The 16,990-nt window shown below is 32.2% G+C and overlaps 1 protein-coding gene and 1 pseudogene across 2 annotated transcripts in view; one reads left to right on the top strand and one right to left on the bottom strand.

The window, feature by feature from the left end:
- Positions 1-16,990, bottom strand: part of CCDC39 (coiled-coil domain 39 molecular ruler complex subunit) — a 45,839-nt gene that overhangs the window by 5,097 nt on the left and 23,752 nt on the right. For both annotated transcript variants that reach the window (XM_039855862.1, XM_039855863.1), the window contains exons 10-14: positions 16,449-16,643; positions 15,340-15,504; positions 11,576-11,713; positions 9,615-9,823; positions 3,785-3,908 (exon numbers count right to left, since the gene is read on the bottom strand). In XM_039855862.1, coding sequence (XP_039711796.1) covers positions 3,785-3,908; positions 9,615-9,823; positions 11,576-11,713; positions 15,340-15,504; positions 16,449-16,643 — 831 coding nt within the window. The remainder of the gene's footprint in view (positions 1-3,784; positions 3,909-9,614; positions 9,824-11,575; positions 11,714-15,339; positions 15,505-16,448; positions 16,644-16,990) is intronic.
- On the top strand, positions 2,393-2,511 carry LOC120597240 (uncharacterized; annotated as a pseudogene).

Here is a 16,990-nt window from a genome sequence, read left to right as displayed (position 1 = left end):
AAGGTGAAAAAAGTTCTGGAGATGGATAGATTTTAGTTGCACAATATGAATATACTTAATACCACTTAATTGTACACTTAAAATGGCGAAGTTCATGTATATTTTACATTTTTTTAATACTTTTTTTTAACTGGAGAAAGAGGATAAATGTGGCTAGGGAAAATGAAGTCTGTAAGTTGCTGAAAACATTCCTCAGTGAGCAGACATACTCAGTGACTTTCCATCTTACCTCTGGCACTGGGCTACACTCTAGGTTGTACCCAAACAGCTCCAAAGAACTTTTCCAATTAAGGGTTAACAGGGATAGTGCGCATCTATATTTAAAAGTGCCCAAAACCCATTTTTAGTGAAAATCAACTATTAATTTTTTCAGTCCCTAGGTATGTGTATTTAAACAAGCATGTGATCATTGGAAAAGTTTCATTGGTAATGTTTCAATTCTTAATGTTTTCACTGGTATTTGCCTTATGCTTCAAAATATGTTACACATATTTTCGTAGCAAATAGTACATAATAAAACTCAGTGAAAAAAAGTTTTTAGATAAATTACACCTAATTCCTTTGAGTCTAGACTTAGCAACAATTTCATTCAAAATGTAGTCATGGAAGAGCTAGAATATATCAAAACAGCTAGATTTTAGTTGCAGATTTCCTACTTGTGAGTTGAATAACACTAAATTCCATTCTCTGAATTCAGTTCATTTGTCAAATGAAGAGATTGAATTTGTTATTTATACAAATTTCTGATCTATTTCCACATATACCTTAAACTTAGAAAACTGATCCCATTTGCCTCTATATCAGAGCTTATATACCTTTTTGTCCTGGATTAGAAAAGCTGATTTATTTGGAAGAAATCTTTATACATTTATATCAACACTTTAAAACATTTTCTAGTAATTTCACTGGACAGTTTCATTAAATTGTCAAAATTGAACTGTTTCCTTATAAAAACTAAGAGGAACTCGGAAATGAGATTGGAAAGATGCCAGATCTTCACTGGTTACCATTAATGTTCTTCAGTCTAGCTCTTAAGAGTCAATACTAGAAAGTACAAGGGTGGGTGACAGGAAAAACAAAACCATGTGTGCCCATAGATAAGAGGCTACTGCAACACCAAACACAAGCTATAGACTGAACTGTTTCCCCCCAGAAAAAGATACCCGTAGTGTCTCAGAATGTGACCTTATTTGGAAATAAGGTCTTTGCAAATGTAGTCGGGTTACCATGAGGTTGTTAGGGCCCTATTCACAAATGACTGGTGTTATAAAAATGGGAAATTTGGACATAGATACAAACATTCACGGGCAGAAGACTAAAGAAAGGAGAGAGATCATGGTGATGCTTCCATAAGCCAAGGAACACCAAAGATCACCAGCAAACCCCCAGAAGCTATGAGAAGCACAGAATAGATTTTCCCTCAATAGCCCTAAGAAAGAGCCAACCCTGTTAACACTTCCATCTCGGACTTCTAACCTCCAGAACTCAGACAAACTTCCATAGTTTAAACCCTAGTTTGTAGTACTTTGTTACAGCAGCTCTAGCAAACTAATACAAGGGGTCAGCAAACTTTGTATGTAAAGAGTGAGACAGTAAATATTTTAGGCTTTATGGACCATTCCATCTCTATCAAAACTACTCATAATACCATTGCTATTTTTTTTTATAGCATGAAAGCAGCCATAGACAATATGTAAATAAATGAGAAGTATTGTGTATTCTAGTGCTTATTTATAAAACAAGGCTGGGCAGCATTTGGCTCAGGGTCCATAGTTTGTGTACCCCTAAAATGCATCATGCAAGAAACAAAACAGTGGGAAGCACTGATCAAATTCCACTTCCCCAGTGCTATAAACACATATGTGTGCCCTTCAGGAAAGATCACCTTGGGGGGAATATAAAGGATATAAGGGACAGAATCTTGAACTGACTAAATTTATACCCTAAATCTATCTACCACATTCAAAAACAAAAGTGATAGTTAACTTCTGATTGACAAGTTTAAGTTTTTACCAGCAGTTTCACTGCTGGTGTTATTTTCAAAATGTTAAAAATTATTCTCATAAAAATGTGTCAAAGATTATATTCAACTCATTAATGAAAGAACCAGTAAGATGTTTAGACAAGTTCAAAAGGATACTCGAAATATTTAATATACATACAGAGAAATGCTGAAAAAAATTTGCTTATAGGTATGAAACTTTTATTGTCTCAGGACAATAAAAGAATGGTTGGGGTATCTTCCCACAGAGTATAAGTCAGTTGTATTTCTACTGGCCCAAACTCATTTGCATTGTTATGGACAAGAATCATATACTTTACCAACTTTCCTGCAAGTTAACTTGTATCCTTACAGAGTTATAAAATAGGTTAGTCAACAGAAAATCAACCAGTCTACAGCCATGCTACCCTGAACAAGCCCGATCCCGTCTGATCTCGGAAGCTAAGCAGGGTTGGGCCTGGTTAGTACTTGAATGGGAGAACACCTAGGAAGATCGGGTGCTATAGGCGTAAAAATTAAAAAAATAAGGGATTGTAAACTGACAAGGTCCTTATAATCTGTGAGGTCAACCAAGGGTTGCCTTGCCTAAAAAAAATAAATAAATAGAAAATCGGCCAGACATGTACACTACTACAAAATTAATAATCCCTGGAAGGCCCACTAGAAAATGCCAAGTTTGGTGTCGGCATGAAGTGGCATCACTGCCCACCCACTGATTGCTTTTTCCATTTTCAGGCATTGGATACTTTTCTCAACATAAGACACACTGAATAGTTATAAAGAAATAAAGAGTGGCAAGCCTATCACACTTAGTGTCTGTGTTAGGGGCAACCTCAAAGAAAGACTATAGAAGGAAACTTGGAAGATTAAGTAGAACTCAAAAGGGAGGGAGCATTCACAGGGGCCATTCAGATCTTCCCACCCCTATCTATATATGATATAGGAAAAATGAGTTAAAGTTACAATTTCCATTCCTTCTTTGTGGTGTTTTGAGTAACTTTCTAGATCTCTCTGTAGAGGAAATCACACATGTTCAGGATATTTCTACATGGGAAAGATGAATATAGTAGTGCTCGAGAAGGGAATTGCATCCAATTCCTGATCACCTCTGAATTTTCTATTATGGGTTCCTAGGTAAAGACAACCATGAGTTGGCAAACAACTCTCAAACAACAGAGAGAACACAGCTCAGTCACATGATAAGTTTGTCTCCCATCTAATATGAAGGCAATAGGACAGCTCTATTCCTCTCTGAATATCTGCCATACCAGAACTACAATGATAAATTGGAGTATAAGATTTCAGAAGTGGTGTAGCTCCAGGTGATGATAAGGTCTAGGAAGCGGCCATGTAAGTAGGTGGCTATACTGAAGTAAAGCTCTGAGCCTGAGGTGTTGAACAGGATGTAACATGCATACTAAGACACCCGGAGTGATAATAGGTCTTAGGGTAAATGAGATTATGAATCTTGAATAAACGTGGGGAAATTACATGACACAAAGATGGCAAAAAAAAAAAAAATTGTCAAGAGTATTCCAGACCTCTCTTTGTCCTCATGGACTGGAGGTATATAAAACTAATAGAACTTCAGTACCTCCAATAGCAACAAATGTTTTATCGCCATAATTAAGTGAAATAGTTAACTAAAGTGCTATGAGGTTGCCCCTACCACATACACTATGAAATTTCATGACAAAAAAAAAAAATTCCTATTTTGATTGTTAACAAAGATCTAAGAAAGGATAATTCATTCTATCACAGTTGTAAATCGATTAAGATTACCTTTATTACATAATAGGCCTGTGTTTTCTCCTCTTCTCCTTCAGGGGGCAGCATAACAACAGTAAGAATTTCGTATCTATTCTTCAGCTTATCAATTTTACTTAGCCGCTCATGAAACTCAGCACTAATATGAAGATAGAGAAAAATTAAACATTGAAAAACAAATAGTTTTTAAAAGGACTATAGTGTTCTTATAAAAGACATTTATATTTGTGTTATTACTAAACTCGACCAGATTAAATATGTTCTCACTTTTCAGTTTTATAATTCACGGTGAAGGGTCTCAGATTTTACCTTATTTGAAAAGTAACAAGCCTCCCACAGTTTCATGGATGCTGGCAGAAGACACAAGATTCCTAGTCAGAAAAAGCTCTTTATCACTCATGGCATGAGCTTCCTGTTTGCATTGGTTGCCCTTGCTCCTGAAGTACCATGCAGGTAAGGAAGAGCTCAAATGAATGCTTCACACACATTAGGCTTACATCACAACTGAGGAACCTCAAGCTTAGGTAATCTAAATATTTTATAATAGGAAATAAGCAAACAAACCTTTGCTCCAGGGGGAGGTACTACCTCTAGCTTCTGAGGCTGTTTACTATCCAAATATCTTTAAAAAGATAGTCTAATGCTAATGAAAACCACAATGAGATATCACCTCATTGGAACACTGCAAAAAATATGCACTGCTGGTGGGACTGTAAAATGGTGCAACTGCTGAAAAACAGTATGGCCGTTTCTCAAGAAATTAAAAATAGTACTACCATATGATCCAGCAATCCCACTTCTACATATATAACCAAAAGAATTGAAAGCAGGTTCTCAAAGAGATACATGCACACCAATGCTTATAGCAGTACTATTCACAGTAGTCAGATAGAAGCAACCCAAATGTTCATGGACAGATGAATGGGTAGACAAAATGTGGCATATACAATGGAATATTATTCAGCCTTAAAAAGGAAATTCTATCACATGCAACATTAATGAACCTTAAGGACATTGTGCTAACTGAAATAAGAGTCACAAAAAGACAAATACTTATAAGAGGTATCTAAAGTAGTCAAAGTCATACAGACAGAAATAAAAGTGGTTATCAATGGCTGGGGGAACGGAGAAATGGGGAGTTAGTGTTTAATGGGTATAGAGTTTTAGTTTTACAAAATGAAAAAGTTCTGGAGAGCTGTTGCACAGCAATGTGGATATACTTAACATTACTGGACTGTATGCTAAAAAATGGTTAAGATAGTAAATTTTATGTGTTTTTTACCAAATTTTTTTAAAAAGATAGTCCGGAACAGGAAAGTTTATGTCTCTCTTTGCAAGGCATGCAGAAATATGAGAAACCCATAGAGAATTGTCTCCTAAGATTTAGATTCTTAAATATGCTGGTTAATTTTTTTTCCTTTCATTCCAGTAAATTTATATTTTATGAACTATTTTTTAACTTATTTTATAATAATACTAATAATGCTGATATATGCATGGCAACATGAAGATAAAACATTTACCTGCTACAACCTCATGAAAAGTGAGTCATCTAACCATGGGGAAAATAAATCTTCAACCTACCAGTTTACCTCCTCCTGAAGAAATTCGATAGTAAAACGTATTAATAACTGTGAGAAGTTACAGCTTTGCTTATTTTCAAGTATCACTGTTGTTTTATCAGAAAATATTTATTCATCGTTTATGTGATTATAAAAAACAAGGCTTATTGGCCTTCTAGCTTAAGATGGTGTACTGAGTACAAATATATCTCTCCTCTGTCCCAAAATGGAAAGATTAAAAGAAAAAAAAAAATACCACAACTCTGAGAAGGAGAAAAACAAGTTTTTCATGAATTCATGAAACGGAATACTATTGACAGGAATACTACTGAGCTATTTTTCACCAAAGAAGTCTGGAAAAAATCTAAACTCAAGAATAAGAAATAAAAACAAGAATGATCTCTGAGCTTTTGATCAAGAAAACGAATAAAGATTAACTACAGAACATCTGGGCCACTCTCCTCAATTCCTCAATCCCTACAGGGATTATTTATGCTCTAATGATAATGATAAAATTACCAGAGTTCTTAGTATTGTATCTTGGAGCTACAGAGAAAAATAAAAAAGAGCATGATGTCACTCCAGGACTCCATAAGAGTTGAGATTAATGAAAAAGAAGCAGTTCTACCCAGGAATGAAATCACCCAAAATAAACTCCTTTAGGGACAAACTCCTTATGCTCTTTAAGGACAGACTAGCCCAGAGCCAACAATCAGCCTCCTATATAGAGAACAGACCAAGTAGGGAAAGAGATCTATCTAATTGCAGAAGAAACCAATACCAGCTAGCTATACCAATCACCATGATTATTAATTAAGTATTTTTAAATAACAGAAAGCCTAAACTATCAGACATTTATAGAAAGCTAACAGCATGAATAAAAAGAACAAAATGAACAAAGAACAAGCCCTAGGAGAAACAAAGATGATGCATGGGATAGAAGCTAACTTTGAAAGTATTCTAATTAGTGTCTTCCAAATCATGAGAGGACACCGCATGCAAAAACACCCATAAAACAAGAATGGGCTGCCATGAAAAGAAAGGACCAATGAAGAAATGGAGTTCTTGCAAATCATTTCCCCTTTTCAATTTAAAAGCAGTGAAGAAAAACTAAATTAATGATATAGAGAGATGGTGGGGCAAGGAATGGGAGGAGACAGAAAACAGGGTAATAGGGAGACAATATCTTAAAAAGTAGAATAAAAGGAAAATTTTAAATGAGAAGAAGGTTAAGAAATCTGGAAGACAGATCTAAGGCCAACATACACTAAAAATGAGCAACATATGAAGAGAAAGTTGTGTGAGAAAAAAATTAATAGAGTATTTTCCTGACCTGAAAAAAAGACTTGAATGAAATAAATGAAAGAAGCCACCAAGGGTCAAACGAGAAAAATAAAGATAAAAAACCCAGACATGTACAGGGAAACACTGAAACCTCCAAAGATAAAAATAATGTCTCAAAGTTTCTAGAGAGAAAAGAAAAACCAGGTTCCCTACAAAATAAAATGGATTAGCCTGGAAGCAGACCTCTTATAAACAACAGTTTTTTGTAATAGGAAACAATGCCTGCAAAGTTCAACCATAATTCAAATATAGGGTAGCCTGTTTTAAACATGCAAGGAATTATAATTTTCAGAAAATACCAATTCCAAAAAAAAAAAAGAAAATTCAAAACATTCTCCAGAGAAATGAACTGGAAATCCAATAAAATAAGATGACAAGGGATGCACAAAAGAATATTAAACCAAGAAACAAAGTAAAACATAACTAGATTGAAATTAGTGCTAGCACACTGGCTTTACAGTTTAAAGCAAGTTATAAGAAAAGAGTTCTTTAAAAAGTATAGACATAATATTAAAAACAAAAAATGACCTGAAACTATAATCAGTAATTTCAACAATACATGAAAGATGGAGACAGGAAATACAGCAGTAAGAAGTGCTAAAAAGTCTTACCTGTTTTAGGGAGGGAAAAACCATAGAAACTAATTAATCTTCAGTATTCATAAATAAATAGGAAGATTAAAGTTTCTTTTTAATTTAGGAATAACTAACAAAAAAATTATAATTAGAATGTATATCCTCCAAACAATTAAAAAGAAGAACGAAATTTAGTAAAACCAATGAAAGATAGGAAAGACAAAAAAAAAATACCTACCATATAATCCAGCTAATCCACTCTTAGGTATTTACCCAAGAGAAAAGAAAGCACATGTCCATACCAAGAACACACATATGTTCATAGTGGCTTTATCTCTAACAGCCAAAATCTGGAAACAATTCAAATGTTCATCAAAACGTAAATGTATAAATAAATTGGGGTAGATGCCGACAATGGAATATTCCTACTCAGCAATAAAAACTCAGAGTCAGCAGTCTGCCTGCCTCCTGTTTTTGTACAGCTCATGAGCAAAGAATGGCTTTTACATTTTTAAAAGTAAAATGGTTGAAAAAAAGAAAAAAATTATATTTTATGAAAATTCTATGAAATTCAAATTTCACTGTCCATAAAGTTTTATCAGAACACAGCCATGCACATAATTATTTGCATATTGTCTATGGCTGCTTTCACTCTACAATGGCAGAATTGAGTTGTTGCAATAGAGACTACATGGCCTGTAATATTTAGTATCTGGCCCTTATAGAAAATTGTGTAGGATGCATCTACAGTAATACTTAAAAGAAATTGTTTTAGCCTTCAAAGTCGAAAATTAATTAGCTAAGCATCTTTCTCCAGAAGTAGAAAATCAAAATGAGCAAACCAAAAGGAAAATTCATTAATTACTTGCAAGATTTATCCCACCCAAAAAAAGAGAAGTCACAAATAATCCAAATCAGGAATGGAAAGCTAGAAACACTGCATCCATGAAACAAATAAGAAAATATTATGAACAACCTTGTGACAATAACTTTGAAAATTAGATGAAATGGAAAATTTTTCCTAGAGAAATATACAACTTACCAAAACTGGCTCAAGAAGTCATACAAAATATGCATTGCTCTATTGACCAACAAATAAATTGAACCAATAGTTTAAAACCTTCCTCAAAAAACTCCAGGCCTCCAACAGCATTATCGGTGAGGTCTTTGAAAATTCAATAAAGGTATAATCCTACTCTTTTACAAACTTCTCCATAGTACAGAAAAACAAGAAACACACAAAAATCATATTATAGAAGTAGATATAACTTTGATAGCCTGATAACTCAAGCAGGGCAGTAGAAAAAGGAGAATTATAAGCATAGATGCAAAAACTATATTAAAAAATCATCCCAAAAAACAAGACGTATACAAAATGTAATATCTGACAGACAAGCTGTGTTTATTCCAGGAATATGAAGTTGTTTAACTTTGAAAAATCAATATATTTAATTATATATTTAATTATATTAACAGATTGAAGGAGCTCCATCAATCATATCAATGAATGTAGAAAAAGCATATAATAAAAGTCAATATCCATTCCTGATTAAATGAATTTTAAAAATCACTTACAAAGAATGAAAATAGATGTGAGCTCCCTTAATATTATAAAGAGTATCTCAAAAAACACTACAGTAAATGTCGTACTTAACGATAAACCAATAAAACCTTTCCCTTTGAGATTAGGCATGAGGCAAAGGTATCTGCAATCACCACTGCTACTCAGCATCGTACTGGAGGTTAGGTAACAAAGGAAATACAGCAAGAAGAAGAAAAGCTATAAAGATTGGAAAGGAAGAGACAAAACTGTTATCTGCAATTACATAGAAATTAGAATCTACAGATTGATCATTACAATTAATAAGAGTTTAAGCAAGGTTGCTGGACACTTAATATACAGAAATCAACTGCATTTCCATATACCAGCAACAAACCAGAAACGAAATGTTTTAAAAAGAGATAGCATTGATAGTAATATTTAAAAAAATAACAGCCAGGAATAAGTTTTATAAAAGACATGCTAAACCTCTGGGGGAAAATTGCTTCAGTAAATGCTGTTCTTAGATATCCATAAGAGAAAATACGTTAATGAACCCTTACCACAAACCATACAAAAAATCAATTCCAAGAGAATTAACGATCTCATTGTAAAAGGGAGAATCTTAAGAATGAGGAGTTAGCTAAAGGAAAGAGAGGAAAAAGCATAGATGGCTAAATATGTCCCATATATTATATCAAAAGGTTTTCAAATGATTAAGAAAGATGGACGTCCAGGGTGGTGGAGAGAGCAGTCAGCTCTTCTGACATCACCCTTTTGTTTTCAAAATTCTTAAGCAGCATTTTAAAAACTCTAATTATTACCTTACGTTTTGCCGTTCTTGATCAACATATTTTATTTGTGATGCAAGCATTGCTTTGTGAACCTTAATTTCTTCAGTTCGTTCTTCCATAGCTGTGTATAACTGCTGTTTTCTTTTTTCCAGAGAAAGAACTTCTTCTGCTTTACTGTGAAGCATTTCTCGAGTACGTTTAACTTCAAGTTTTAAAAGATTATCTTCTATCATCAAATCCTATCAACATAAAAAAAATTATAAAATATTGAAAAACTTATTTTTATACTCAAACTAAAATATTTTTTTATTGCTACAAAATCAAACTTGAAAATATAACTTTTTCTAATTTGACCATTGACCATGATATTAACGAGGGTTAAATTCAGATTGCTCTGAATGATGACTCTGGTTTTTCTTTTCTTTTTAAGAAAATGATTTATAGCTATTCCAAGTCTTTTATTATAATTCAATTTTAAATTCAAGTTTTACTAAAAAAAAAAAAAGGAAGAAACTATTCCCAAAATTTAAACTTGAGATATCCAGAAAATACATGAAGTCCTAAAGATGAGCATTTTTATATTATAAACTAAATCCCACAAAATAATGTATAAGTAAATTTTTATTTTAAAACAATTCAGTCATGAGTACAGTATGAGTACACAAATAGATCAAATTTCAAAATAGAAAACCCAGAAACAAATACTCCAGAATATAAGATTTTACTATTTCAAAATATAGCTTTTCAGTTGGAGAAAAGATTCCTACATCTCATATGTACCAAAAATAAATCCCAGATAAATGGAAAAACTTAATGTAAGAGATGAAACTACTAGAAAGCAGCTACTAGAAATAGTAAACATTTGTTTGATTTTTGATGTGACAAAGAAGTTTCTAAGTATAAAAATTATACAGGGAAAAATACTTAAATATATGATGTTAAAGAAGTTTATGTCCAAAAAAACTGAATAAAAATTTAAAGCAAATGGGGAAAATATTGGCAATATGACAGTTAATATTTTTACATATGAAGATCTTTTACAAAACAATTTAAAAAATATAAACCCCCTAGTGGAAATATGAGCCAAGAATATAAACTAGGAATCCAAAAAGAAAAATTATGGAACATAGGATAATTAAAAAAAAAAGTATTTTAAACACTTTTATTTAAACGTATTTTAAATTTTATGTTTAAACATAAAATGTTTCAAAATGTCACCAACTTAAAAAATGAAGACTAAAAACAATGAGATACCATGTTTGCCTATAAAATTGACAACAATTTTATAAACTATAATATCCAGCCTTGGTGGTGATGAGTAAAATAGAAAGTTTACACATTGCTAGTGGGAGTATTAATTGAACCTTCTAGGGGGCAATTTGGCTTAAAAATAGTTTCGAGACACTGAAAATATTCATTCTTTTTGAACCTTAATTATACAGCTAGGTATTTATCCTAGGGAACTAATTAAACAACTGTACAATGATGTATGTGCATAGAACATAACACTATTTAGACAAGCCAAACATTGGAAACAAATACAAATCCAAAAAATATGAGATGCTTAAATAATTATAGTAACTTCATACAATTGACAATAAGACTTTTAAAGTATTTTTAAAGAATTAATGTTTTAGAAACATGTACAATATATTTAAAAATTTTAAATAGAATATATACAGCCAATTTTCTTTAAAAAACTGGGAGTAAATAATATACTTTAACAGTTTATCTTGTGTACAATGATTACAGTGACCTATTGTCTTTTTTATAGTTTGCTATAGTTTTAAATAATTATTAATTTAAAATTTAATAAATTAAACTTATTTAAATTATTAACTTAAAATTATAAGTCTAGATTAAAATTAGACTTTGAAAATAAAATGGAAAAAGCTATATAAATAATTAAGTTTATAGTTTGCTATATTTTTAAACTTATAATTTTAATCCAATGGCTTTTAATATTATATACACATATGATTTTATTGCACCTGTTTAAAAGCTTTAGCCTTCTTAAGTTCTTTCTCTGATCTGTCATTGAAAAGGTTTAGTTCATTAATTTTGGTCATGAGGAACTGTTTTTCACCACAATTTTTACTGTTTGACTTCTTGATAAAGTAAAGATCATTCTGTAAAAAGGAAAAAAGGTACATATATTTTTAAATAATAATATGAAATACGTACTATTAAGATATATTAAGTTATAAGTTCCATTAAATATTTATAATAATCAGATTTTTAAAAATCTTACTCTTTATGTTCTAATGTGTCTAATATAATATATATGAATATTCACATTTAAAATTTTTCATTTTTCTCATCTATTGATACTTGAGTTTAGTTTTGAGTATGTATGGTTACAGTTCAACCTGAATTATTAAGTGATCACCATTTATGGAAAGAAATGGGAGGAGGGAGCCCAAGCTTTGGTTCAATACATGGCTCACCTTCTAGAGTTCATTATTTGATTCAATCCAAGTCCCAGAAGATAAAAACATTAACAATGCGAGAGACCACAGAGTCTTGGTTAACAGTACAAGCTCTGGAATCAAACAGCTGTAATTATATATTAGCCCTCTGACCCTGGTGGGCCACTCTTCCTGTTTCCTCATTTCTAAAATGGAGATGATAACAATACCTACCTCCCTGCGTTGCTGCGAGGATTAAAGAAGTTGCTGGCAAAGAGTATGGGCAACAGCGATACATAGAAGTGTCATGTATTTATTATTATTATTATTTTTATTACATAGATAATCACATATGCTAGAGAGAAGAATGCTAGATAAGATCTAACTCCATCGGATGCATAAATGGGTCGTACATATATACAGCTACCAGTTTTCCAGCTTTATACCTATTTGTATCCCTCCTCCCATTGTAAGGTTTGTGCTCTTAGTTCCCTCTGAATACCTAAAGCAAAAACTTTCTAGTTCCAAGATCTATCTCTTTTCCTCTCTCTTTTTTTTTCTCCCTCTACTACTTTCCCTCCTTCCTCTACCTTTGAGATCACCTGTACTTCTCTGAAGTATCAGGACCTAAGATTCCAGCAAGACAGTAAAAAGAGGAATTTTTTTTCATAAAGATGTAATTTCATAAAATTAACTTTTAGAATGGAAAAAATAAATTTAAAGTGATTTTCAATCAGAAAAAATTAGTTTCTATTATGCAAAATAAGAGATAGGTGTTATGGGAGAAAGAATGTAGAATGAACAACTTTACAACCTGATGCTACTATTGAGAGAGAGCAAAACTTCATTAGAAGGGTAGCTAACTTTAACTTTTAAAATTCACTTGCATTTCTGTTAATGTATTTATCTCTCTGTTAAAACCAGAGTTGGGATAGGCATAAATAAGTACTAGCAAACTGCATCATGGACAGAACCCCAGTTAAAAGAAGGAATACTAGAACCATCTCCACACAGCAAAACAGAAACAATTCAGGCCAGGGTCAAGAAAAATGTTCAGATACACAGGTCACCCTCCTGTCTTTCTGCAGCATTAACAGTCTCATATAGTATATAATTAAAATAATACCATTTGTTGAATACCTAGCACAGTGATAAGATATACACTGCTTCTAAAGAAAACCATCAACAAAATGAAAAGGCAACTGACTGACTGGGAGATGATATTCACTTATGATACACCTGATAAAGGGTTCATATTCAAAATATATAAAGAACTCGCACAACTCAACAATGAAAAATAAACAATCCAATTTAAAAAATGGGCAGAAGACCTGAATAGATATTTCTCCAAAGAGGAAATACACATGGCCAATAGACATATGAAAAAATGCTCAAGGTCACTACTAATCATCAGAGAAATGCAAATTAAAACCACAGTGAGATATCACCTCACACCTGTCATAATGGCTATCAATAAATCAAAGAACAAGTGTTGGTGAAGATGTGGAGAACAGGGAACCCTCATACACTGTTGGTGGGATTGCAAATTAGAACAGCCACTATAGAAAACAGTCTAGAGGTTCCTCAAAAAATTAAAAATGGATATACCTTTTGACCTAGCAATTGCACTTCTGGGTATTTATCGAAGGAAAACCAAAACAATAATTCATAAAGATCTATGTGCCCCTGTGTTCATGCTAGCACAATTTACAATAGCCAAGATAATGAAAGAAACCTAAATGCCCATCAATAGACGACTGGATAAAGAAGTTATGGTTCAATGGGTGGTGAATACACAGTGCAATATATGTATAACTTACTGTTGAATTATATACCTGAAACTTACTAGATTTCATTAACCAATGTCACTGTAATAAAAATAAAATAAAGAAGTTATGGTTCATATACACAATGGAATATTACTCAGCCATTAAAAATAAAATAAAATCCTACCTAGAGGTTATTATGCTGAGTGAAATAAGTCAGACAGAGAAAGATAAATATCATATGATTTCACTTATATGCAGAATCTAAGGAACAAAAAGAACAAAGTAATCAAAAACAGACTTACAAATATAGAGGACAATCTTGTGATGGCCAGAAGGGAGGGGGATTGAAAGGCTGGGATAAAGTGGTGAAGGGTTAAAGAAGGTGCAAATTAGTAGTTTGAGGGTCATGAGAATGGGGAGCACAGCATAGGGAATGCAGTCAGCAGTAATGTAATGGCTAGATGTAAAGTCACAGGAGAGAAAGAACAATTAGGTAGATTTTTTCATAAACTATATAAATGTCTAACCAATGTACTGTATACTTGAAACTAATAATAAAATAAAAATTTTTTAAAAGATATATATTGCTTCTAATTCTCCCAAATTTCCTAAAACAATATTAAGTATTTCTTTTCCATTTAATAGATAATTAAACTAGGGCTCAGAAAAGTTAAAATAGCAATCGTGGTATAATCTTGACATTCAAAACCAATTCTTTCTTAAACATGTGTTCAAAACATAGGTTTCCAAAATATATGCTCTCTCCCACTAAACCAAAGAAACAGTTAAAAAGATACTTCGTCAGGCTACAAACTATTTCAAATCAAAATTTTATCATCATAAAATAATTTTTTTAATTGAAAAAGTTAATATTTCCCTTTCTCCTCTGTAGCCCTAAAGTAATTCAGAGCAATTCTTCCTATAACCACTAGAAAGCACTCAGCACTAGGCCTTTCCAGCTGTTTAAATAAAATTTACACCCTTCAGAGTTCTCAGCCCATTCAGGTCCACTCCTATTAAACTTTAACATAGGTTTTATATTACCATAAACATCAAAATACCGAAGGATTAAATCAGCACATTTTCACCTTAACAAAATAAAGTTATCTGAAATAGTATAACTAAGTAAAATATTTGAATAACAATACAATAACCTATAAAAAAGCAATCAAGTTATTATGGCAGATGCATAATATAAAACTGAAATTTATCAATGTTTTAAATCACACGGACAAGGGCTAAAATCTTAGCTCTTCATATGCTACCTGTGTAACTGTGGGCAAGTTATTTAATCTGTAAAATAATAATATCGTCCCCTCAAAGACATTTGTAAGGATTAAATGAAACAAAATACTAAAGATATGTAATATATTTAGCTTATAATAAATGCATAATCAATGGTAACATTACATTTTCATACTCAGTATAGAAATATGAACATCAGTTCATACATTCGTTATATATACAGACAGCTTGGCAATCATCTATCCTAAGTAAAGTCTTAGAAACGTGTTGACTTAAAACAGAATGACTGATGTCTAGGATATTTGAAGCATAAAAATATTTTGGATAAGTTACATGAAGCTTCTTGATCTGTGTTTCCAAAAGGCCAAATGTAGATTTTTTTTCTTCCAATATCTTTTTAAGATCAGTAATTTTTGCCTCAAGGGATTGTTTTTCTTCTGAATTAATTTCTCCCTTTAACCGTGACATTCGGCGTTCCATTTGTTGAATGAAAAAATCCTGTTACAGTTTTTAAAAATAATTTAAGAGAAACAAATAGTCAAAACCATTTCTATAAATGTAAAGATACACTGAAGATGAAGACTTTCTTATGAGTTAGCCTGGGTGTCACCTTATACTAAACTCACTTTAATCCTTCAGTAATTTATAGGACAAAATCCTTCTTACTCTAAGGAGAGAAACAGCAACCTATTCTTCAACAACCACGGTACATGATAGTGACAGAGAAGTAATCTGAAAATACAACAAAGTCACATATGGAGGTATTTATCATACAATCATGATGGAATCTCAGTAAACCCACTGGATATACATGGACATGAATTTTTGAGGGTACATTTTATAACAGATACAAAAAAAAATGATATCGTAAGTTGATAACCATGAAAGGCTTAAAACTTCTACTAGTGTAGTAGTTTTCTATTCCTATATTGGTTTTTTTTTTAATTATACTTTTGCATCTGTAATTTTGAGAAACTAAGAATATTTTAGATGGGGAAATTAAGATGTAGAAAGGGAGGACATTAAGAAATTAATGTGAGACGAATGTATAAATAGAACAAATGAGAAAAAACTGTAAAAATACTTTTAACCTATTGGTCTAGGGTTGGTGGGAAAGCCTATGTCTGCATAACTAAGAATCAACACATGGTTTTTCTATGTTTCAGATATCCAACTCCTTGTTTTGTTTTACTCCAGGTCCAGTTGCCCCAGGTTCATTTAAAGCATGGTTCTCCCTCACTAGAACTGTCTATCCTCTTACCTGTTTATTTCAGAACAGGAAAAAATAGTGACCTAACATGATATCCCATGATCAGGATCTGTCTATCCCTCCAAGAGTGCTTAGAAATCTTTGTTCTCTTAGAACACTTCGGTATCTTGACCAACACTACTATAACATTACTATAACCAATATTGAAGATATTCATAAGAGTAACATTTACCTGACTGTACATAATTTCTTGCTGCTTCAAGGTTTCAAAATCCAGTTTATGTAACTGATGGTTGAGGTGCTTTAGAGAGGAACGGGTTCCTTCAATTTCTGATACAACAGCTTTTTCTTTAATTGTCTCAGTCTGTAATTCCTGAACTTTCTTAAATAGCACATCTTTCACTATGTTCAATTGAACTTCCACTTCCTGATGATAAGAATAATAGTGATAAATGAAATCATAATAGCTTCAAATGTTTTATCATATAAACATTATAATTAAGGGGCTCATAAATGACCCCCCCAACATTGAGAATATAAAGCCCTTCCCACAATTTCAACAAATCCCTAATATTTCCTGTAGTCTATTCTAGAGACTAGAATCGTAGTTTTCTATTCCTATATTATGTACATCATATTTCTTTCCCACGCTAGCCTTAGAACTTGGCCCTTCCAATAGTTTCCTTATAAAATAACATATACTGAGACACACAGCTTATAAGTTCACAAAGTTTACTCATGTATTGAGGGTGTTACAGAGAAGAAACCACATCA

The sequence above is a fragment of the Pteropus medius genome, unplaced genomic scaffold (genome assembly GCF_902729225.1).
Source record: "Pteropus medius unplaced genomic scaffold, Ma_sr-lr_union100, whole genome shotgun sequence".
NCBI lineage: Eukaryota > Metazoa > Chordata > Mammalia > Chiroptera > Pteropodidae > Pteropus > Pteropus medius.
This window is presented reverse-complemented; position numbering and strand designations above follow the sequence as displayed.